This window comes from Siphateles boraxobius, unplaced genomic scaffold (genome assembly GCF_051911475.1).
Source record: "Siphateles boraxobius isolate OS27281-9 unplaced genomic scaffold, OSU_SipBor_1 77, whole genome shotgun sequence".
NCBI classification, from domain to species: Eukaryota; Metazoa; Chordata; class Actinopteri; order Cypriniformes; family Leuciscidae; genus Siphateles; species Siphateles boraxobius.
Genome location: NW_027509205.1, coordinates 9,277,875 through 9,301,078, shown reverse-complemented (window position 1 = coordinate 9,301,078; position 23,204 = coordinate 9,277,875). Strand labels below are relative to the sequence as shown.

Sequence of the window (23,204 nt, the reverse complement as noted above, 5' to 3'; positions counted from 1 at the left end):
GGACCTGTATATATACAGGTCCTTCTAAAAAAATTAGCATATTGTGATACAGCTCATGAAAACCCAAAATTCCTATCTCAAAAAATGAGCATATCATGAAAAGGGTCTCTAAACGAGCAATTAACCTAATCATCTGAATCAACTAATTAACTCTAAACACCTTCAAAAGATTCCTGAAGCTTTTAAAAACTCCTAGCCTGTTTCATTACTCAAAACCGCAATCATGGGTAAGACTGCCGACCTGACTGCTGTCCAGAAGGCCATCATTGACACCCTCAAGCAAGAGTGTAAGACACAGAAAGAAATTTCTGAACAAATAGGCTGTTCCCAGAGTGCTGTATCAAGGCCCCTTAGTGGGAAGTCTGTGGGAAGGAAAAAGTGTGGCAAAAAACGCTGCACAACGAGAAGAGGTGACCGGACCCTGAGGAAGATTGTGGAGAAGGACCGCGTGTTAACTAGACAGAAGGAGATTTACATCACCATATGGAAAGAAGCGTAAATGGATGTAGAAGCATAGGTTACTGTAAAGCTATGTCTTAGTTGGTGCTTATCTTGGCGAAAGCCGAGTACAAATCAGCATGAAGTTTTAACATCTACTCTCGTGTAATGGAAATCATTTATATATAAATAAATCCAAAGCAAATATTTTTGAGAACTACAGTTTATATCATATTTGTGATGCAACTTGCATCAATGATGGACATACACCCTTTCTAAGGTTAAAACAATGTGGTTCAGACTAAGGACAGTCAATAAGGTCTTTTGTCTAAACTTGTTGATTCAGTGCCCCTTTCATCGCGCCAGAAAGCCCAGGAGAAAATGACTTCAATGAACTTGTATTTCATGTCTTTTCACAAGAGACCTTACATTGATTTTACTGCTTGTCAGTACAGCGTTGTCTCACTGCATTCCCCTTGTAAAGCCTCCAGAGCCTCCACACAAAAGCCTCACATACTTTACCTCTCCTGCTCCTTTGCGAGAGGTCTGAAAATCATTGGATTATGGAGCAGGAGCGTCCAAAGAGATCTGAGACCAGGTGTTGACTCGGAATCACTGGTCAACAGAGTCACGCAAATGATCACATATGTTTCCAACATTGTACCCCTTTGACTCTGGTGTATATGCTAATTATCAAGCTGTTTTTAAGAAAGTATGGAATCTGTTCTGTCTGGCAGAAACACGGTGAGAGACTGGTTGTTAAGTTTTGGGTCTTTCAGCACTTCCATTAGGAGGAAGTATGCCGACATGCTTTGCCAGTCAAATGCTCTATTAGATGAAAACAGTTGACACTTTAATTTCTGGTCACAGAAGAAGGTCTGAATCTATAGAAAGCCATATGAGGTCTGTGAGATGTGGAACTGCTCTGATCTGGCCCTCATTCGGCCCTGGAAACGTACCCTTCAATAAATCTGCTGATGATGGGAAATAACTGCAGCTTGCAAATGCATTCTGCCACTGAGATATTTGTCCAAATCCACGACAACAGGAGAGACCAGAGACACAGCATGTAGTTGAGTGTGATGTGTTCAGCAGAAGTCTTGTGCAGTATACTTGGAGTCCCTGACTACTTTGGGAGTATTTCTTGTTTTATAATAAGTCACCATGCACACACTGTCTATTTTTTCCTCTTTCATGCATAAATTGTGGCTCTTTTCAGTATGTAACAAGACTGACATTTTATCAGTTGCTCAAAGAGGAAGCTTATTTCGATGGCAATATTTTTTTACGAAATAGAGAGAGTTGTAGCACTTTTTGTTTCAACATCTGCGAGTATATTACGTATATTATTTGTAAATTAAAGTGTCACATACAAAGTATTACCCCACAACACCAGTTTATTGAATATTGCTCGAATTATTTTGGTGGCACTTTGCGCTTCGTCTATTTTCACAGTTGTCCTGTAGTTTTTCTAGTACTTATTGGACCAATCACTCTAAAAAATGCTGGGTTGCTTCAACCCATGTTTGGGTCAAATATGGATAAACTTTACTTAAAATGTACTTAAAATTAGGGAAATCCATTTCTCAATCCATTTCATCACAATTTTCGTGACAGAATTGGAATATCATTCTTTTATCGAAAAATATGAACAATAACTTAAAAAACTGTAAAAAAACAACAACAACAAAAAAAAAAAAACCACAGGGTATATGGTTTCCAGCATTTTTAGGCTGATATTATCTAATTTTAAATAATTGTACCTATTAATTTATATATATTTATAATATATCCTTAATATATAATATACATATATATAAATATATAATATATATAAAAGATTAGGGACACAACTGGGAAACTTATAAAAGAGGTACATTTTTGAAATTTTTTACATAATAATAATAATAAAAAATAATCAAAGAACATAGTGGCCATTTTTTATTTCTACCAAATGAAAATGTGTCTTCTGTGACCTGTTTGTCCATCTCAGGAATCAGTGGAATACAAACCAGAAAATCCTTGGTAAACAGCTGAAGACATGCAAAGATATTTCACAATTATGGAAACACATTGTGTATTGTGTGAATGTTAATCAGGCATCTTATTAGTCCAACGGAATAAAACAATTCAAGAGTGCAATCACGCCCAGTGGAGGTTGATGTAAATATGGAAGCAAATACTGACACAGATCAGTCTGAACATTGTCACTATAGCACAAGTTGTGACAAAGAGCTCTCAGCTTCTATTTATCTGTTCTCTGTGTCACAATGGAGATAGATGTATAAGAACACCTCATGTTATTGGCTCCTCCCCTAATCTAACAAAACAACACAAGAGACCTGAGAAAAGGAGAGAAGGGAGGGAGAGAAGGAGAAGAGAGGGGGCGAGGGCATGTAAGAGATATGTTAATACTAAGCCAGGCTCAAATTCAACGCCATCAGTGCACCCGTGCTCATGTAATGTGGGAAATTAAAGCTCAGACACGCAGAGGTTTAGGAACGGTGGGACATTTCTTGGAATAAATTGCGTGCCTCTATCCGAGGGCTCCGTAAAGAAATGAAGCTCTGAATTCTGTGAAAATAAACTCGGGTGAAAGCTGCAAAACTACAGCTTTACAAGTTCACAAAGGGTGGTGAAATATCTCAACGCTCTTCAGAGGCAGCTTGGAAGCTCTTATGTCAACTAAACATCACGAAGCAAAACTGCAGCTTTGAAGAACTGAACGAGGCTCCTCACAAAACACATGGATTATTGCTGCTGATTCAAGAACACAGAGTAAGTTTTTTTATTTTATAAAATGCATATGTACTGCAAAAAATATTTACATCAATTAAACATTTATGCAAAAAAAAAAGAAAAAAAAATATATAAAGAAATTACAGATGTTTTCAAAGTATGGGATATGGAAATAAAATAGTTCTAATACTAATGTGTAATTTTAAAAGTGAACACTAATTTTAAAAAAAAGAGAACACTTTCAAAGTTATTTACTGTAAGAATAATTCAGCATTAGTCAGGCAAAGTCTGTCCGAATCCATTGGAATGGAAGTATGCATGCCACACTGACAGAACTGTAGTTTTTATGTGCTAGGCAGTAATTCGATTTTTTCCCCTTCCACAACTTTCTCCAGAAAAGTCATATTGAATGAATGTCCTATTGAATTGTTGATAAATTATTTTGAAATATAGAAAAGTAGTTTCCCATTTTTATTTGATTCATGTGTTTTAGGGCAACAAAATAAAAGACGAACTTCTATTAAAGTGAGAAACATGAACTGACGGAAGGTGAGGCGAGCATGAATGCACACAAATATACATTCACACACATATGGATAAACAAAATAATTGTTGTCCGTTTGGTCAAAAATATGGTGTGTTGACATGAAATACTTGTGGGAAGTTGACATATTGCAATGTGATTTTATACTCCATCTTAAACTATTTTAAATAGCCAAATTTAGTTGCTACTTATTTTAGAATGATGCGGTTTTCATGACACATTAATTCACAATAATTGAGAGACTACATAGAATGTGTGTAGTGTGTATTTTTACAAATTCAAAAGGCTTTTAAAAGTGTAATACAAACCACAAAATCTGTATTCCCTCTCAATACTTTCTCCTACACAATCATGAACATTTTCATGTAAATTTTGATCTGAAAAAATTCATGGACATGTCAACAACACATATACTAGTTTGCTACTTTGGAATGTGGAAACAATGCACTACTAATTTGTTCACATTTAGTGCCATATTGATGAGTTTTGTTCATGCAGACTTGTGATGTGGTCACTGTATGAGAAAAATGCTGCTTCATCCGCTAACTGTTTAATCTCTCAGAACATGGAGAATATTATATGGCATAAACATTGCATTGCTATTTCTTGTTTTAACTTATGCAAACAGTAAGAGTATCCATGAGATTGATGGTGTCAGTAAAGCCTAAAGGAAACCCAAGGTTAGCTGGTAGGGCAGTAGCATTTAAACATCGGGTGTGTAGATAATGCCCATGTCATGATCTAAAATCCAGCCTTCCCTCACCTTTTTGGTAATTTTGTGTAGCTCTTGTATAAGTAAAGATGTAATATAGTATTTAAGAATGAAAAATGAATGAGTGCAATAATGAAGATAAAGGTCATGTACTATTTTTATTATTATTATTATGTAATCATGACAGATTAATTTAAACTATCTCTTATTATGGTCCCTGTGAATTTTCTGAAACCATTCATTCTGCAGGAGGTTCCCCAAGATGTTCTTATCAGGAGTGAGAAGCTGTTGAAATCCAACAGGGAGGTTTTGGAAACATGCTGACGCAATATTTTAGTGTGCAGTTGATTAAATTAATAAGGTGCTGAATACTATGATACATGGCAGGCATCCATGACCCGGAAAATTAATTTGCAATTGCATAAGCCGTTGGAAGATAAAACTAAAGAAAGTATTTTAGAAATAAATTAAATTTTTAATGACGCACTAAACTGTTGCAAACTGACCTGTTTTCTAGATGCTCACCATCTTGAGCAATTATTACGACCTGCATATTGTATCTGATATTCTGGCCAATTTCCGGAAGTCCAATTCAATTCCTATTTCAATTACTTTGTAAAAAAAATCTTTATTTTGTTTGTCAGTATAAGTGAAAAATAAGAGCTGTGAAAATAAGGTTAAATGAATATTAAAGGTTAGCCAGGCTCATTAACCACTTAAAAACAATTATATGAGCAAATGAGAAAAAAGTGTCTTAATATATATTAGTTAGGTGTAGGCTTTGGCTGTTTAGTTTCAGTGTGTTTTAGTTTGGTTCAGTTTCCCTGTGTTCCTGATCCTTTTTTGTTTCTATAGTTTCTGATTACGCTCACCTGTCATTCATTAGTTACCTTTAGGGCTGGACGCTTGATCGAAAAGTAATTGAAACCAAAATGTAGAACCTTTTTTTAATCCTTTTAATACTTTCCCCTTAAAAACAGTCAGCGGCATGGAAGCAACATGGAGGCGAACTCAAACACCAAGTCAACACACACACAGACAGTCCACGAGCCCTGAAGCCAGATCACTTTCACTTGAATCCTCATGAAAGTATGTCAATTGTATGTTTAAAGGCTTGTCAGTTTGAAAATTCAAGCGATTTTACACCATTCAAGAACAACGGTATGGAAAACATCTCACTTCAGTGCTCGCAAGATGTTTTCAGTGACACAGAGAGCCAAGCCGCGGCGTCTCCGACAACGTGCGAGCCCTGAAGCCAGATCACTTTCACTTGCGTCTTCACTAAATTTTGTCAATTGTATGTGTTTTAAGGCTTGCCAGTTTGAACATTGAAGCGATTTTAGACCCTCGGATGTGTATCATTATATTAGATTGCATGTACAGAGAAATATTAGGAGCACAGAAACTCATTGTCAATGCTGTCCTGTGATTTATCAGAGTTCGAGTCCCGGTTCAAAGTTAGCACTTGCTCAAGCCAACATCACAGTATGTTTTCTTCAATTATTTTAAAATCACAAAGAAGATAATGCACTCTTTCAGTAGAAAAAAATATCCCACCTTTAATAAAACGCGAGCCACGTGCGCCTACATTTTCTACGGAGATTACGATTATTTGGAGTGAGCAGTAATATTATGTTAATTTTTTATAAAGCAACTATAGAGTCTATTTTAAGATATGGAATTGTTGTTTGGTTTGGTAGTTTAACAGTAAAATTGAGAGCTCAAATAAATAACTTGGTGAGAGTGGCAGGAAAAATTATGGGGACACAGACAATTAGCTCCTTACAGGATATTTTCGAGCATTGCACTATACAGCAGGCCAACAAGATTTTACTTGACTCTTCACATGTTTTGTATTCTGAGTATGCGCTGATGAACTCTGGTCAGAGATACAGGGTTCTATTATGTAAGCATAACCGATACAAATATTCTTTTGTACCACTGTCTGTTAAATTAATTAATGAGCAATTGCAGCAAGAAAATAATTAACTGCAATAGCGGGTATAACAGACAAGAATTTTTATGAGATGTACTGTTTTTATGATGCAGGGTTTTTTATGATTTGAAATGTTTGTTAATGTTGTTTGTCACATGTGGTATGTGTTGTTATGGCAGCAATTCCCTAATCTAAAACAAATTTCTCCTAAGGGAGACAATAAATGCTACTTTGACCTTGACCTTGAATAGGCGAGTATATTTACAGTACAAACCTTGTCAGTGACCTATGAGGGCAAAAAAACTAATAAAGACAAAAAAATCTTCATTAATGCTAATGAAGCATTAATTATGCTCATTATTAGTTCATGCTAATGAACATTGATTAGTTTAATCAAGGTAAAATCTTCATTTAATAAAGATTTTGATTTTAGGTCATATCGTCCAGCTCTAGTTACCTCATTACTCCCTATATATTTAAACTTCTGTTCTTGGTTCAGTGCCGTTTATGATTAAGTGGTTGTGTTTTTCTAGTATATTTCTGCGATTCTTCTGTGTGTTCCTAGTTAGATTATTATTAATGACAATTCAAAAGGACTTCAATAGTGGACTTGCTGGCCATTCAGATGCTCTACCTTGAGTAGAAGGAGCAAAAACCACACACAGGACGTTTTAGATATGGCGTGCCTCAACCACTATCCGGACCGTTTACTCTGTGTATCTGCCTGTGAACGGTCCTCAGGGGGATTTCGCCACTTTCATGGAGTGGGTGCTGGGGAACAACAGATTGGCGTTCACCATCTGTCCCGCTATGAAGGACATCTCAAGCCCCACTCCGGAGCCAGAGCCCAGCCAGACGCCTCCCACACACTGCACGGTGCCTATGCCAGAGCCTGAGATGATCATTGTTTGCGGGAATGGAATGGAGCCCCGCCTATAATCCAGATGCTGAGGGTGAGCTGCATATGGCCTCTAGAAATTTTTATAAGAAAGTGCAAGAGGATATATCCCGGAGTCTCCCGTCCCCACTGGACCCACCAAGCTCCAAAGTATCCTGTGTCTCCACTGGTCTAGCCCAGCTCCAATTCTCTTGTGTCTCCAAAGATCCCACCCAGTCTCCCTCTTACACATCCTCTACTAAAGACAGTTAGCCTACCCTGTTTCCCTTCAGACCCTCGGCTCCCCCGTTGTTGACTCCAGTCTGCTGCAAGGATCTGACTTGGGTCTTCCAGGCTCCAGCTCCGCCTTGGCTAGGGGATCCCCTTGCTCCACACCCAGCCGCCAAGCCCTTCACTCAACCTCGGCCTGTCAACCAGTCAACTCCACCTTGGCTACTCCCTCCCTCGGCTCCACCTGGGACCATCACCCCCCCGGCCACACCTTGGTCAGTCGCGCGCTCTGCCTACGCCACATCCCTCCACCCCTTTGGCTCCACTTTGGTCCTGAGTCCCACTGGCTACGCCATAAAAATTCCCTGGCACCCTGACTCCACCTTGGACACTTGTCGCTGTGGCTCCGCCTCGGCCTCCAGATCCGATGTCGCTTGGTCACATCATCTCTTTGGCACCATCTGAGTCTCCACCACCAACAGCACAGTCTAAGTCTGTCGTGCACCTGGATCCACCTTCCAAGTCTCTAACATGGCTCCTCCCTCCCTCGACTCCGCTGTGGTCATTCGTCCTGGCTGTGCTTTGGTTTCCAACTTGGATCTTTCTGCTTTCCTCTCCTCCCTGTCTCCTCCCACCGTCATTGCCACCCTGGTCTCTCCCGCCATAATCTCCTCCTGTTTCCTGCCATTCGCCAGCCACTCGCCCGCCTCCACAGCCTCGCCCTCTCTCCTCAGTTGGACTGTTAATAGTAGTTATGGCGTGAGGACGTGCCTTCCGGAGGGGGGAGTAATGTCAGGATTATGTTTAGTTTGACAGTGTTTTGGTTTCACTTTGATCTGTTCTAGTTTTCCTGTGTTCCCTGTCATTGTTAGTTGCCTTGGTTACTGAGTTGGGTTCTACACCTGTTTGCTGTTATGTTCATTACTCCCTGTGTATTTAAGCCCTGTGGTAGTGCTTAATTCCGAGTTTCCAGAGTGTTCCTGAGCATATGTGATTTATATTGTTCTCGTTGTATTCTCCCTTGTCATGTTATTAATACTGCAACCACCCAATCGTGACAATATAATTAGGAAATTATTTAATTTCAGACTCTTTAAGTGCAAAAGTATCATGATTCCTGTAAAATAAAATCTTTTTTTATTTGAATATGGTACAATTCGGTGTCCCATAATGTTAAAGGACGCAAATAACATTGTCTGCAGTGATAACTATTAGATATATTTCATCAATTATTATCTAATATTAAAATGATCATAATGGTCATTATATCATAATGTTTACATAATCTGTTGAACCAATATTCCCATCATAGTCCAAAACTATTTTTAATTTTTAAACTAATTTTAATGACCAAAAAACATACTATTTAGCTTGTACCGGCATGGTTTTTACAAAAAAAGCTCAATGCTAAACAAACCAGCTCATATAAGTTTGACCTCCTGAGGTTGACAATAAACATATTTTACGCACTTCCTTTCACTGACCATTTTCAAAAAGATAAACTGCCTTTCCAATTGAATAAGCCATACTTATTATGCATTTAATAAAACAACTCACTGCACAATTATTTCATGGCCAGTCGTCTTGAAGCAACATGAGGTGATCTGTCCAAGCACACCATCACACCAATACCATTGCTGTCAAACCAAGTTTAAAACACTTTCAAGTATTCTGCATAAAAAAGTGCGTTGCAAAAGCAAAGTGCTTTTTTGTATCGTCAGCTATATTTAGTCTAGGTCAACATTTCAGCTGCACCATATTAGTGGATTCCTCAGAGGGAAAGGGATTCAAGGAAAGGTAGAAAATGTCAAAGCAAGGGTAAAACGAACAGCTCATGCATCAGCTGCTTCAGAGGATGACCTCAAACACAGCTGTGACAAGGACACTCGCTTTTATTTATGACTGGACCTGGAAAGACAGCGCAAGACATTTAAAAAAACGAATTTTGTAAAAAGCAAGAGTTTCACAATCTTAGTATTTGTATTTTCTGAAAGAGAATGAAGTATAGAGTGCTAATAGAATGACAGATGATAGATATTATCAGGTATTATCAGGTACTGTAAATTACTTTTCTAAATGAAACATTCTTATATTATTTAGACCAGTATTCGGGGCTAAAGAGTTAAATGGTTCAATGTAAAAAACATATTTCAGATCACTGATTAAAGGCTATGTAAATAATTTTTACAAATCTAAATAAAAAAAATCTGAATTAGATTTTTTGTCAGAATACTATATTACCACCAAATCCCAGATAATTACACAGACATACAGTTCACACGCAGTGTAAAGAACACATTGATTTAAGATTTAAGGAAAACAATGGTCTTTCAGAAAGAGAGAGATCGAATGAGAAACATAAAGGAAGGGAGAAAATGTGTAGAAACAAAGGGAAAGGTAGAGTCAAAGACATGAAAGAGATGGATAGGCAGAAACTGTATAATAGGCACCTATTTTTTTAGATTGGACTATATAATGTATAATTAATTTAATTTAAATTCAAAGTATAATGAAATTAATTAATAGGTATTATCAAGTATCCAGGTTCAACCAGTGATGAATTATCACCATTGTGTCTTTGTTACACTATAAAATCCTTTCAGATTCACTGTGTAATGTATGATGATAATGTTTCATGCATTATGGGATGGGTTTTTGCTGCTTGTAAATATATCATGAGCCTAAATGTTAATTCTTCAAACTTCCTAATATAGCAAACTACTCTGCTTTGTACCATAAATAAAATAGTAATAATAATAATAATAATAATAATAATAATAATAATAATAATAATAATAATAATAATAATAATAATGCGTCCACAACGTCCTTTTAAAGTTTTCATAGAAAAGTAATAGGGGACTCTTTCACTAACAAACATAATTTTTTATTTGCACGTATAAAAGTGAATGTATAGTATTATTAAATATAACACATTTTTGAGTAATAATAACAGTTATTCATTATTTATACAGTATTATATACATTATTTAAATCTTTCTATCATGACAACTCTCTGAAGATTTTAGCACCGTAATAGATATGACAATGTTAATGTATTTGGTTATGGCTGGATAGATCTACGACTGCTGCTTTTGTTTATCATTTCTGGTGCAGAGCAAGTACAGACACTTGCTTTTGTGTCTGTTCAGTTGCTTTTGAACAGTTGCCTATATGGGTCAAATTGACCCACGAACAGCAAGATCGTATAAAATTTCTGTATGCACATTTCTTTGCCTCTTTGCCTTAGAATATTAAAATATGCGGGGTCAAATTGACCTACGAACATCACAAACGTAATGGTAGTTATGTGTGTATATGTCAAAACACATCAGCATGTTGAAACTTTGCATGCATGTTCATGACCCTAAATTAGAAAAAGCATAGGTTAACCGGTATTTCCGACAACTCAAAAATCAAAATGGGTCAAATTGACTCGTAACATCTTGAGTTTTATAACAGAACTTAGTATATAATATAGCATTATTTAACAATAAAATTGCATATGTTGTCCTGTTAAATCTAATTTATTTGAAATTTTTTACACCATATTTGGTACTTTAGCAACTTAGTTAGGTTTACACTGTAGCATTTTTCATTCTTTTTCTATTAAAATGGCAAGCATTTTAAGAGCGGGGAGGAGATGTTCCTGTAAAAGGAGCACTGGATAAATTTGTCAGTAAAAATTACATTTATAAATAGTTACCGTTTTAAATGTGTTGGGTCTAGCATCAGTAGATAAGAAAGATGATAATTGTTCCCATTTAACACAGCCTTTTTTATTCTCATATATGGGCAAACTTTGTATTGGTATGCATGGCCCTATAGTTATTTCTCTTTTGTGTTTTCTCATCTCATGCCCTGTATCCGATTGCTTACCCCACCTCCTCTTCTCTGTTTATTTAACCCAGCGTCTCATGCAACCACTCTTTCTCAAACTGTCAGTCTCATTTTTGCAACTGATATTTTTATTTGTATTATTTATTTGCATAGTTAAGAAAATAAACCAGATTTTATTGGGATCAAGGAGCAATTGATAACAGACAGAGGAAGCGATAGAAAATGGGGTAAAGGAATGAGAAACGGAAAACAGAGGGAGGAGGAAGGAGGAGGGCTTTATGGAGTCAATCAGGGGTATGAGAGATACAAATGGGGAGCGAATGTGATGGACTAAGCTGGGTGGGATTGTAGGAGTCAAATCAAGGGGAAAATTTAGAAAACAAAACAAAAAAGAGAGGACTTGACAGACTCATTTTGGAAAAAAACTGTATCCATGGGGAATAAAATAAATCAAAGAGTGGAAGAAGCAGAATTGTTTGCTTGCTTTTTGTGTGTCTGTGAAATTGCTTAATTAACTAAGTGGCAAAAGATCATAAAACAAGATTAATGACGAGAGTTGCGATGCGATGACAATGTATTGTGTGTACATATATATGTTTAGAGTGCAAATTCCTCTGGACGTGCTAATATGGCTAATACTAATACAATATCTGGTTCAGTGTTTGTAAAAAAACACTTAAAGTACATTATGTAATCCAAAAAATAGCTAAAATACCAAAATAGTATTTTTCAGTAACATTTTACAATAAGGTTTCATTTGCTACATTAGTTAAACTGAACAAATAATAAACTGCATTTCTACAGTTTCTACAGCGTTATTTTCAACATTTACTAATACATTATTAAATTCAAAATTTTTATTTGTTAACATTACTTAATGCACTGTGAAGTAACATGAACAAACAATGAACATCAGCTGTATTTTTATTAACTAACATTATCAAAGATTAACAAATACAGTAACAAATGTATTGCAAATTGTATCATGGTTATAGTTTATGTTATTTAATATATTGACTAATGTTAACAAATGAAACCTTATTGCAAAGTGTTACCCATTTTTCTATTCAGCCTGTCACATTAATAATTTTGCATATGCAAATAATTTTTAATACATTTCCACATTTCATTTCAAGACCACTTGATGTCCAATGTTAAATATGGGTTCTGATACAAATCACCTATATCACACCTCCTTGTGACCAATTCTTGCAGGCATGGAGACCTTCTCAGGAGAGGCATTCTCTGAGCATGCTGAACTCAACAGCACTTTCAGAGGAGGATCATACTTCTGGTTGGTCACTCAAAACAGCACAATAAACCGCACTCAGGTGCCCGGTCCAGCTCGGGACGTGGCTCTAGCTCAAGCCGAGATTGGAATTCTGGGTCTGGTTCTCGCTCTGGCAACACTAGGGAACAGCTTTGTACTGTGGGTTCTGCTGAGGCGACGCAAATACAATGCACCCATGCACCTATTTATGGTCAATCTGTGTGTTGCAGACCTTGTGGTGGCATTTTTTCAGGTAAGCTGAACTTTGTTTAATGCTTAGCAAAACACAGTCTCACGCTCTCACGTCACCATACAAAATCTCACGCCAAATGCGCTCGATAGAAGCTTTCTCGAGAGTCCATTTTCCATTTCGTACAACAGTCATAAGATTAAGCGAGTCAGTTAAATTTCAAAGATGCGTGTGCATGAATATCAAATAGGCGGAGCTCAACAAAAAATAAATTTATGTAAGAAAGTAAATATATTTTATGTTCCTGCAGAACATTTGACCTGTTGGGTTTGTTTTTCTTTTTTATCTATAATTTAGTGATTTTAAACTATCTTGCTTGCTTTTTTTATTTTTCTATTATTAATATTTTTAATGAATTGGCCTGTAGGAAATATGACTGGTACCCCTCAAGTAATATTAGCAGGGCTGCCAACTTTTGAGTTTAGCTTGGCGTGAGACTACTCCAACGGGGGGGGGGGTTGGTCTGCACACGCAAGGTCTCTCGCTCGCTTACCTCTGCTGTGCGCGCGGTTTGGAGCACAATATCTTTACTCTAGATTACGGGATATTTAACTAATTTGCGGTATAACTAGTCGATCGCGAGTGGCTCAACAGGTAGATATATAGATAAACTCATCTTTCAGGCATTTTACCTACCGGGTTGACACTTAAGCGTGAGAAATCGGGGGTGTGGCGTGAGAGCGTGAGAATTGGGTCAATTGCGTGTGTCTCACGCTCAATGCGTGGAGTTGGCAGCCCTGTATTAGGTAGTTAAACAACATGCAACTGAAATGTAAAAAACTGTATATTGTACAAAATTAAACTTGTAAAATGAAATTAAAAATGAATTGTTGCACCCTCAAAACCTCCTATAGGTACCTGTGATTGGTTCAAGCCATGTCTTCAATATCTCACTCCAGCCAGGTAACCAAGTTGGTAACCCTGGCATTATTTCTTTTAAGTGACTTGCCAACAGCAGTTTACTGTTTTGCAGGTGCTCCCGCAGCTGGTATGGGTTATCACAGAGAGATTTCAAGGTCCTGACGTGCTGTGCCGCTCAGTGAAATATCTGCAGATTGTGGGAATGTTTGCATCCTCTTACATGATTGTTGCTATGACAGTGGACCGCCATAATGCCATCTGCTGTCCCCTGCAGACTTACAAAGGAGGGGCAGTTTCATGCTGGAATACACCCATCATGGTAGCCTGGGGTCTAGCCCTTGTTCTCAGTGTGCCACAGGTACTATGGTTGTCAATACTAAAGTATTACAACATTTAAAATGTTATAGGAAGTATCAGTCAGTGAATATGCAATCTATACAATATTCACCCAATATTTGCAATACATTTTTCACCTTCAAGTCATTACAAACACATATGGTGCTATTCACACCATGAAACACAAAAGGAACTATTTTAAAATATTTTCCCAATGCTGTCTTCCCTACAGGTGTTTATTTTCTCCAGGTCAGAGGTCTCTCCAGGAGTGTTTGAATGCTGGGGGCACTTTGCCGAGTCCTGGGGGCTGAAAACCTATGTCACCTGGATGACTGTAGCCGTGTTTGTGCTTCCTACCTTTATTATCACCATTTGTCAGGTACTGCTGGCGCTAGTGCATTTCATTTGTCTCTATTCCCAGTTTCCGCATTCACCTTAAAAAACCATAATGTGAAGACATTAGTTAGACATTACAGAATCACATTAGAATTACCATTAGTGGGCCTAGTTTAAAAGCAACTACTGTTAAACTAACAGTTTTTTTATCAATAGTATTTCTTCTTATAAAAATCAACATAGGGATTTCATTTCTTGGATGAGCCAACATAGATGATAGTTTAGTTCTACTCCCCCTACACTCTATTAGTTCATTTAAATACAGTCCAATCTACCTTTAAATTCTGTCATGAATTACTTACCCTCATGTCGTTCCAAACCAGTAGACTTTCGTTCATCTCCATAACCCAAATGAAGATATTTTGAATGAAATCTGAAAGATTTTTGTCTCTCCATTAATAGCCTTTGCAACTACCACTTTCAAGACCCAGAAAGGTAGTAAATACACCATTAAAGTCCATGTTGAACCTTAAATTTATGAGTGCTCCGTTTTTGCAAAAAAACTAACATAATTTACCACTTTATTTACAAAATATTAATCTCCAACACACGTTCACAAGAGCACCACGACACATACGTGTTGTGTTGACGCCAGAGCAGACGTTGTTGCGTGGACGTGCATCGGAGACAAATATTTTGTAAATGAATTGGTAAATAAATTAATACATGTTTTGGGGTTTTTTTTGCGCAAACAAAGCCCTTGCGCCGCTACATAAACCTGAGCTTAAACCACAAGAGTCACATGGATTACTTTAATGTCTACACTACCTAAGCTGTCAATGAAGGGACAGAAATCTCTCAAATTTCATTAAAAAGATCTTCATTTGTGTTCCGAAGATGAACAAAAGTCTTACTAGTTTGGAACGTGAGTTCCAAGTGAGTTCATTAATGACCGAATTTTAATTTATGGGTGAACTGACCCTTTAAGGTTGAATGAAATGTCCATAAATTTAAAGGAAAATGTACTTGAAAACTGTAATTTTCTACAGATTTTTTTATACAGTGTATTGTGCTGCAAAGGTGATGTATTTTTGTAGGCCAACCTACAAAAAACTGGAAATTAGCATCACCCCTGACAAAAAGACAACAGAATTTTTCCATTTAGGTTTTTGTTTTATTGCTGAAAAGAAGTTCTTTGACCAACAAAATTTCATAATTCTTATATGTTTTGTCCATCAAGAAAATTGTAAAGCCTTTATACAATTGAAAGAAGGCTTTTAAAAAAAACCATCACAATCGCATGACTGCAATGCCACCACCACTAAGCTGTTAGCAGCACTTTCCATTTTTTTCAAATGAAAATATATCTTGAGCTTGTGTTAACACAGGTTTCAGGTTTTAGGACTCATTCCTGCAACACTATTGAAATATCTCAGCTGTAATCTGGAGAAAAGAACTTATCTTTTTAATAAATCATGAGCTGCTGGAGTAAAAATCATTTGAGGGGAGGCGGATCCCCTGACATGTATCACAATGCTTGTTTGGTGAGATTATGCTCTCTGACCTGGCCAAGGGGTTTTGGTCAGTAAAGTTCTATTTCAGGAGAGAAATTCTCTAATGTGCAGATATTTCCTTCCACCAGATGATACTGTTCCCAGCAAGCCAGTCTTATTTAAGAAAAAGTTCACTGTGCATAACCCAAATCTAAAATTTCTTCACACTGAGTGGACAATGTGTCTTTGACAACAAACATTTTTTAAAAACATTTTGTAAGAATCTTCAACCTTTGTTATGGCCATTAAACACCTGGATGGTAATCCTTAAGCAAATGTCTTACTGGCGTAAAAAAGGTTCAAATACATACATAAAAAAAAAAAATTAAAAAAAAAAACCTGCAGTAATGAAAAACTCCCCACACTTTATGAACTTACACGTTAAGTTGTTTTTGGCACTGACCTCCAGATGTCTTTTTACATTCTCATGAATGTTTATACAAATAATGGGATGTTTTACTTGCAGTTAATATTTCATACTTGAGCTTCATTGGTGATTAAATGACTTTACTTCTGTTAAACGTCCCATCTGGGTTTAGTTTTATAAACAAGATTTCCATTAAGAGAGGTGAATGCTAAAGACTAGCAGTAATTCTCAAAACTGCACATTTTGGATATCGTCCTTATAACACACCAGATTCAATTCACCACCTAATAGATGTTGTAAATTTGAAGATAATCCAAAATTGAGAACCGCTGTTTTGAGAGTATGTAGTGCTGTTTTTTCAGGAACAAATCAGTGTTTTTTTAACAAATGATTTACAGGGGATATATGTAAGAGTTTTCATCTATTGACAATGCAATCTATTGACCTGATGACAATGCAGTGCTGAAGTGCCAACTAGCCTCTCCCTATGGAGGATCCCTATACCACTCTACAGATAAAGTGTTGTGGAATTTTTCGGTTCGCGTACCTACCCAAAGTGATAAGATAAAATAAAAATTCTGCATCAATTTATAGACAAGTAGTTTGTCTAGGCATGGTTTGTAAGGAATTACAAACCTGCGCACATATATTCAAACGCACATAACTATAGAATCAATTCTTAATGCGCATGTGAACGCCATCGGCGTCTATCACGGGTTCACGTTTGAGGTCTGTTTGGAGAGAGCGGTGTCGTCTTAGCGGCCCCTAATTTAATAACAAATGATCATTTAGATGGAAGTGAATCAATCAAAACTAACTTTAGCTGGAAAAAACATTTTTCAAGAGCCACTATAAAACCAAACCAATCTCTGTTACCTTAAATTATATGTTTATCTCTGTAAAGCTGCTTTGAAACAATCTACATTGTTAAAAGCGCTATAAATGAGGATGACTTGACTTGACTATTCAAAAATAGAACAAAGAAAAAAGAGAGACCAACCCTACCTTCCTAGGTTGTCTATTAAACCCTGTTGACTGATTTTTATATTACGGACATAAAAATATGTTTTTTGCCGGGGAAATCAAAATGATGCGACGTTCACAATGTTCTTCTGCAAGACGCATGCAGTTTTGTTTATTAACCGGGAGAGCCAAAAGTTACATAGTGTACCTTTAACAAATGAGTCAGCCAATCTGAATGAATCTTTTCAATGAACCAATTCATATGGTTCGGGTTCTCAAACGATTCGAGACTCTTTGATTGACCCACCACTATGGCTGCATCCGAAATCGCATACTTCCCTACTAGTAAGTGAAAAACATTATGTGCCAAATGAAGTATGTCTGAATACACAGTACTCATAAAAGAGTAGGTAAAAAGTACCCGGAATACCTACTTCTTCCGGAGAGATTCTGAAGTGTGCATACGATGGACACGTTATTATCCCATGAGGCCACGGGAGAGATTTTATAAATGGCAGTAAAGCGATGCAACTGATGCTGGTAGATCACAGGTTAATGCAAAAAATGGTGAATTTAGTAGCCTATGAGCAGAATACATTCATACTACACGCATTCATAGAACGTACTTTTTTAGTGGCCATGAAGTAATTACTTATTCAAAATAAGTACCTACACGAGAGGCGGGTCCACAACACACGCACACTTTGTCCTGTAGATGGTCTGCTCGCGTGCTTTAATCTCGTGTACGAGCAGATCCGTTTCCTCGCTAGAGAAGCGTTGTTTTTCTGCTTGCATATTCCTACATGTAAATAGTGAATCCGCCATGACGTGAGCGCAACTGGCTTTTGAAGGGAGTGGGAGATGAGACTCTGATTGACACCCACTACTCATTAAGAGAATAGGAACAACCCTTTTAGAACATGCGCCGGGTGCGCCATTTTTCCCGTTGTTAAATTAGCAAAAGTGGATTCGGACACGCCCTAAGTCAGAGGCAATTTATATAAGTGCACTTGCGCCATGCATTCGATCGTTAAAATAGGGCCTATTGACTTTAGAACAGGTTTCAGCTGGTCAACGGCACAGTCTATTTCAGTTGCCTCAAAATAGCAATGCGACTGAACACGCTTCGTTTTCAGACCAGTATATTTGTGTGCAGTATGGGCACACAAAATGCATTTGCTATTTAAACAATGTGGCGCAGGATGTGTAAATGATAACTGAGTCGGGCTGAAACTAGCAAAAAACACTTGCGTCGCGCCTTGCGCCTGGTGTATTTGCATTGAACAGCGACACCTAGTGGTGGTGATCTTTAGGAATAACCTAGAACAGAATAAAGCATGTGCAATGTAAAATTTAAGCAACAAGTTAAAAAAATTATGTATATATTTTTTTGTCTCTAGGTACGAATATTCAAAGAGATCCATGATAACATCTACCTGAAATCAGAACGTGTGGTTTCTGCTGACGTGAAGAAGAATCTCGTCATTTTTCACTTTCCCATCTTCAAAAAGCGGGCCAGCGAAGCTAAAGTCTCACACATGCCGAGAGAAGCAAGAGAACTCCATAAAAAGAATACCAACAGTGGCTCATCCCATTCTCACGCCTGCAACACTGATGACACACCAGAGCCTGATTGTTGTGGTAAATCTTGTCAGGATGGTTACAGTCAAAATGATCTAGCCTCACAGACTCACAATTCATCTCCTGATGTGCTGCCTCACATTCAGACTCACCAACACACCATCTGGAGCAACTCTGCAGCATTCCAGACATCATATGGATACTCTGTTCCTCACAGGACAACCACTACTGAAGAATCCAATACTTCATCAAATCCCTCTTTCCCACCTTGCCATCTCCATCCACCTCTTACAGGTGTGTCCAAAGCTATGTCTAAAACAGTGAGGATGACTCTGGTCATTGTGCTTGTCTATACGTTGTGCTGGTCACCCTTCTTCATTGTACAGCTGTGGGCTGCCTGGGACCCCAACCCCCCTGACCAAGGTGAGAAGTTAAAGACACAAGAAATATAGCCAGTGCTGGGTAGATTCCTTACAAATTATAGTCCATAACTGATTACAAATTACATGAAGATAACTGTAGTTAGTAAATCGTTTATCACATGGATTTGAATATAAGTATTTTGTACTATATATCAATAAAAAAATAATCTGATTATGAGCATTTTAAAATGCAATCTAATCTAATCTAAAACAAGTACTTTTTTGAAATTTGATTACATAATCCAGATTACATGTAATCAGTTACTACTCAGTACTGGATAAAGCATAGCCATTTTTGGAGGTAAAGCATGAGGTACAACTCAATGACGACATTTGGCTGTTCAAAAAGGGTATTATTAATTCCTTTACAAGAGCACTGACTCATTGGATTGTGAAAGTTTATTGGAATGGTTGCAAATTATCTGGAAAATATAGAGCCTGTCAATGCAATGAGTCAAGTCAGTGTTAACTTGCAAATGCCCTCCTCCATCTCTTCATCTCTCGCTCTCCTAGACACATCCATATTTAAAGCCATTTTCTTCACACCAATAAATAACCCTTCTCCATTCCCTGCTGCTCTTACATCACTAACCAGATTTTGATATCTCTCACCACTGAAAGCTGCTATACATCTGTGCTCCCACTCCAGCTGGTTTTGATTTGTTTGAGCTGTTTACGTGCAGCAAAATGGGCAACATACTTGAACAGTTGTATGTCATATAAACTGTTTAAGAGATTTTCAAACTGAATTTCCCAAAATGGAAAATTAAATTATAATATATTTGTTGTTATTATTAATCTCTGCTTGGAAGCCTTCCATTTCTTTATTTCCTGTTTGTTAAAGTGTACGCTCTACACTACCAAATTTGACTTTTTAATGTTTTTATTAGAACACTAAAAATATAGTAAAACAGTAATGTTGTGAAATATTATTACAATTTAAAAGAACTGTTTTCTATTTTAATATATTTTCACATGTAATTTACCGTGATGGCAAAGCTGTCATTACACCAGTCTTCAGTGTCACATGTTCCTTCAGAAATCAATCTAATATTCTAACTGGGACCCAAGTAAGATGTTCTATTATTATACATTATTTTTATACATTTTGAAAACAGTTGTGCTGCTTAGTATTTTGTGTAAACCATGAAACAATTTTTTTCAGGATTCTTTGATAAATAGAAAGGACAAATTGGATGACTTTGAATTTTGAATTTGTTCTTGAACTTTTTGAGGCAGTAAAAAACTACAACAAATTTAATTTAGTTTAATTTCATTATAAAAAATCCTTAACAATATCTTTTTTACTTTATATTGTGTAAAATAAAAAGTAAAATCAAAAATTTTATTAACGTGCACTTCATAAAATTATTGTAAAAGTCACAAAAAAAAAACAACATGACTAAACAAACACTGGAATGAACAATGTAAATACCATACTGATTTGGTTCTGAAGTATGTTTGTTGTTTTATGAATATAAACTATAAATGCCTTGAGGAGCCGAGAATGGCCCCAGCTAACAAAAATATGTTCTAAGAACATTTTGCTAACATTCCCATTAAGTTATGAAAACATTATTTCTAAATGTTCTCAGCATGTTAAAAAAAACAATTCTAATTGTTTTAAAAACATTTTTATCTTGGTTATGAATGTTAGAGAAAACATTAAGGGAATGTTAAATTTTGTCATTTTGCTAACATTGAACATTACTTTTGAATGTTATCTGAACTATCTGAAACAAATATAAAGCATGTTTAAAAAATAAAATGAACGTCCAACTAAAATGATTCAGAAAAAATGTTCCATGATTGATGTATACATCAAATTTTTGTGCTAAATGTTTTATAATGTTATTTAAGACCAGACAATGTTCCTCGAATGTTTGTTCATAACTGTTCTGAGAACATTCCCTGTTAGCTGGGGTGAGTGTTTGTGCAAATATAAACAAGCTTTTTGAAACCGCTCTTAGATCAGCGCATTTCAAAATGTCACCGTCTCTAATGTGGTTTATATTAGTAGTAGCCCTTAAATAAAGACAATAACTTGACCTCTATAATGTTTGACTTGAATTTAATTTGACTTTCTTTACCCCTCTCCCTCATTTTCAGGAGTGGCTTTCACCATCCTGATGTTGTTAGCCAGTCTGAACTCTTGTACGAACCCGTGGATCTACACAGCCTTTTCCAGCAGCGTGTCGCGTGAACTTCTTGCTCTACTGCGCTGTCGGCCAAAGCTGTTCCGCAGGAGCTCGATGCACGACCACTCCAGTGATATAAACACCTCCACCACCAAGGACAACCAGTACTGACCCCCACAGAATAAACTAAAATTGAATGTCAGCAGAGGTGGTGATATATCTGGGTGTATCTGTCCTACTCATGTGGAAGACATGTTGTCATGAGATATTACATCTTCTATTCAGAGTAGCTGAAGATGCTGTTTTAACTATGAAGAGTGGTATGCTAATGAGCAAACTGGACCAATATGTGACATAAAGATCATTTTATTCAAAAACGGACCACTGATAATGAGGCTGATCTCATCCACCAGGATAAAGAACAGCTTACTGACTGTCATAATAAACTTCATTAAACTCCAAAGAACACTAAGAATACTTTATTGCAATTGTCCTCTGTTGTCTGAGAGACGGAGATAAAGTCTTAACCCGAAAAGGAAGAAGAGATCAAGGCCTTAACCTAAGAGCCAGCAATTTCAGTGAGTCTTTCTGCCATAAGTCTTTTTCAGATTCAGAGCTTGCATGGCAAGGACTGAGGAAGAAGATAAATTATGTGATCCATGCATGGAAACTACATCCAGAGGACAGACAGAAAAATCTGGATTAAGAAGTGATATTCCTTCCTTGTTGGACAAATATCTGACTTTCATTACCATTCAATACATAAGGTACAGGTATACAAATGGACTGATTTATATATTTAATGTGTCATATTGAATAATAAGCAGACTGACAAAATATGCGGTGCGCAAAGCAGCAACACTTTCAGTTCCTCAATAACAGTTGGAATAATTTATAAGAGCACTATTTAAATTTGTGTAAGGATAATAGGAAGTCATAACGAATATAAAAATGATAAAAGAAGAGAAACGAAAATGACATCAGGTTACAATGCCTTGAAATTAACTGATTTATAACTGAAGTATATACAAATATTCAGGATCAGTCCTCTGATACTCTGTAAAAATCCTTTTCTTAATCAGTATTTTTACTTAAAAATTAGCCAGTGGGGTAAAAAAACATAAGCCTCTAAAAAGACAAGTTGTAATGTATTAAAGAATTTTGCTAATCAATTCAATTGATCTTGTTTTAAAGGTGCTCTAAGCGATGTCAGCTGACATCACTTCTTGTTGACGTTTAAAGTATTGTCAAACAAAACGAAGGCTAGCTAGACGCTCCCTCCTCCTCATCCGCGCACTAACCCCCCAAACCGCACCCCCAAACCATTCTTATCGGTTATTGGCTGGAACAGTTTGTTATGTTTCGTGGTGCGGGTAAGCCCAGTTTGTTTTTTGTTGCCGTTTGTGGAGCCTGGGGTGTCTGCAGAGACCGTGTTTTTTACAGTGTGTTCAGGGGACAGGCAGCTAGCGGATAGTGAGGAGATGTTTGTTGTATGTGACAAAAAATGTTGTGGCCTAAAAAACGCGTGACATCGCTTTGAGCACCTTTAAGACTGGCTATTTTTGCTAGAAAACAAAGTACTGATTTAAGAGATTATTTTTGTAGCAGTAGCTGATTTGTTACACTGTTCACATATAGGCTTAGATTAAATAAAAACACACAAGATATAATGTAAATAAAAGTAAAAATCTATTGATGTTTATCTAAATATATTTATTTGACATTTTATAGAGAAAAAATGTCTTTGTCAAATCCTTATGATATAGAAACAAAAGCTAAAGAATCCAAATAAATCACAAAAGAAATTCAA

At 36.7% G+C, this 23,204-nt stretch overlaps 1 protein-coding gene across 1 annotated transcript; it reads left to right on the top strand.

The window, feature by feature from the left end:
• Positions 1 to 2,790: 2,790 nt before the first annotated feature.
• On the top strand, positions 2,791 to 23,204 carry avpr2aa (arginine vasopressin receptor 2a, duplicate a). Its single transcript, XM_077217920.1, has 7 exons — positions 2,791 to 3,216; positions 3,671 to 3,726; positions 12,533 to 12,840; positions 13,811 to 14,056; positions 14,267 to 14,413; positions 18,654 to 19,257; positions 21,366 to 23,204. Exons 3-7 carry the CDS (start codon positions 12,535 to 12,537, stop codon positions 21,563 to 21,565), a joined length of 1,503 nt encoding a protein of 500 aa, XP_077074035.1. The 5' UTR covers positions 2,791 to 3,216; positions 3,671 to 3,726; positions 12,533 to 12,534; the 3' UTR covers positions 21,566 to 23,204.

Coding starts and splice junctions, on each gene's coding strand:
- avpr2aa (XM_077217920.1), top strand. CDS start 12,535: ATGGAGACCTTCTCAGGAGAGGCATTCTCTGAGCATGCTGAACTCAAC. Junction 12,841..13,810: donor TTGTGGTGGCATTTTTTCAG/GTAAGCTGAACT, acceptor ACTGTTTTGCAG/GTGCTCCCGCAGCTGGTATG. Junction 14,414..18,653: donor TTATTATCACCATTTGTCAG/GTACTGCTGGCG, acceptor TTTTGTCTCTAG/GTACGAATATTCAAAGAGAT.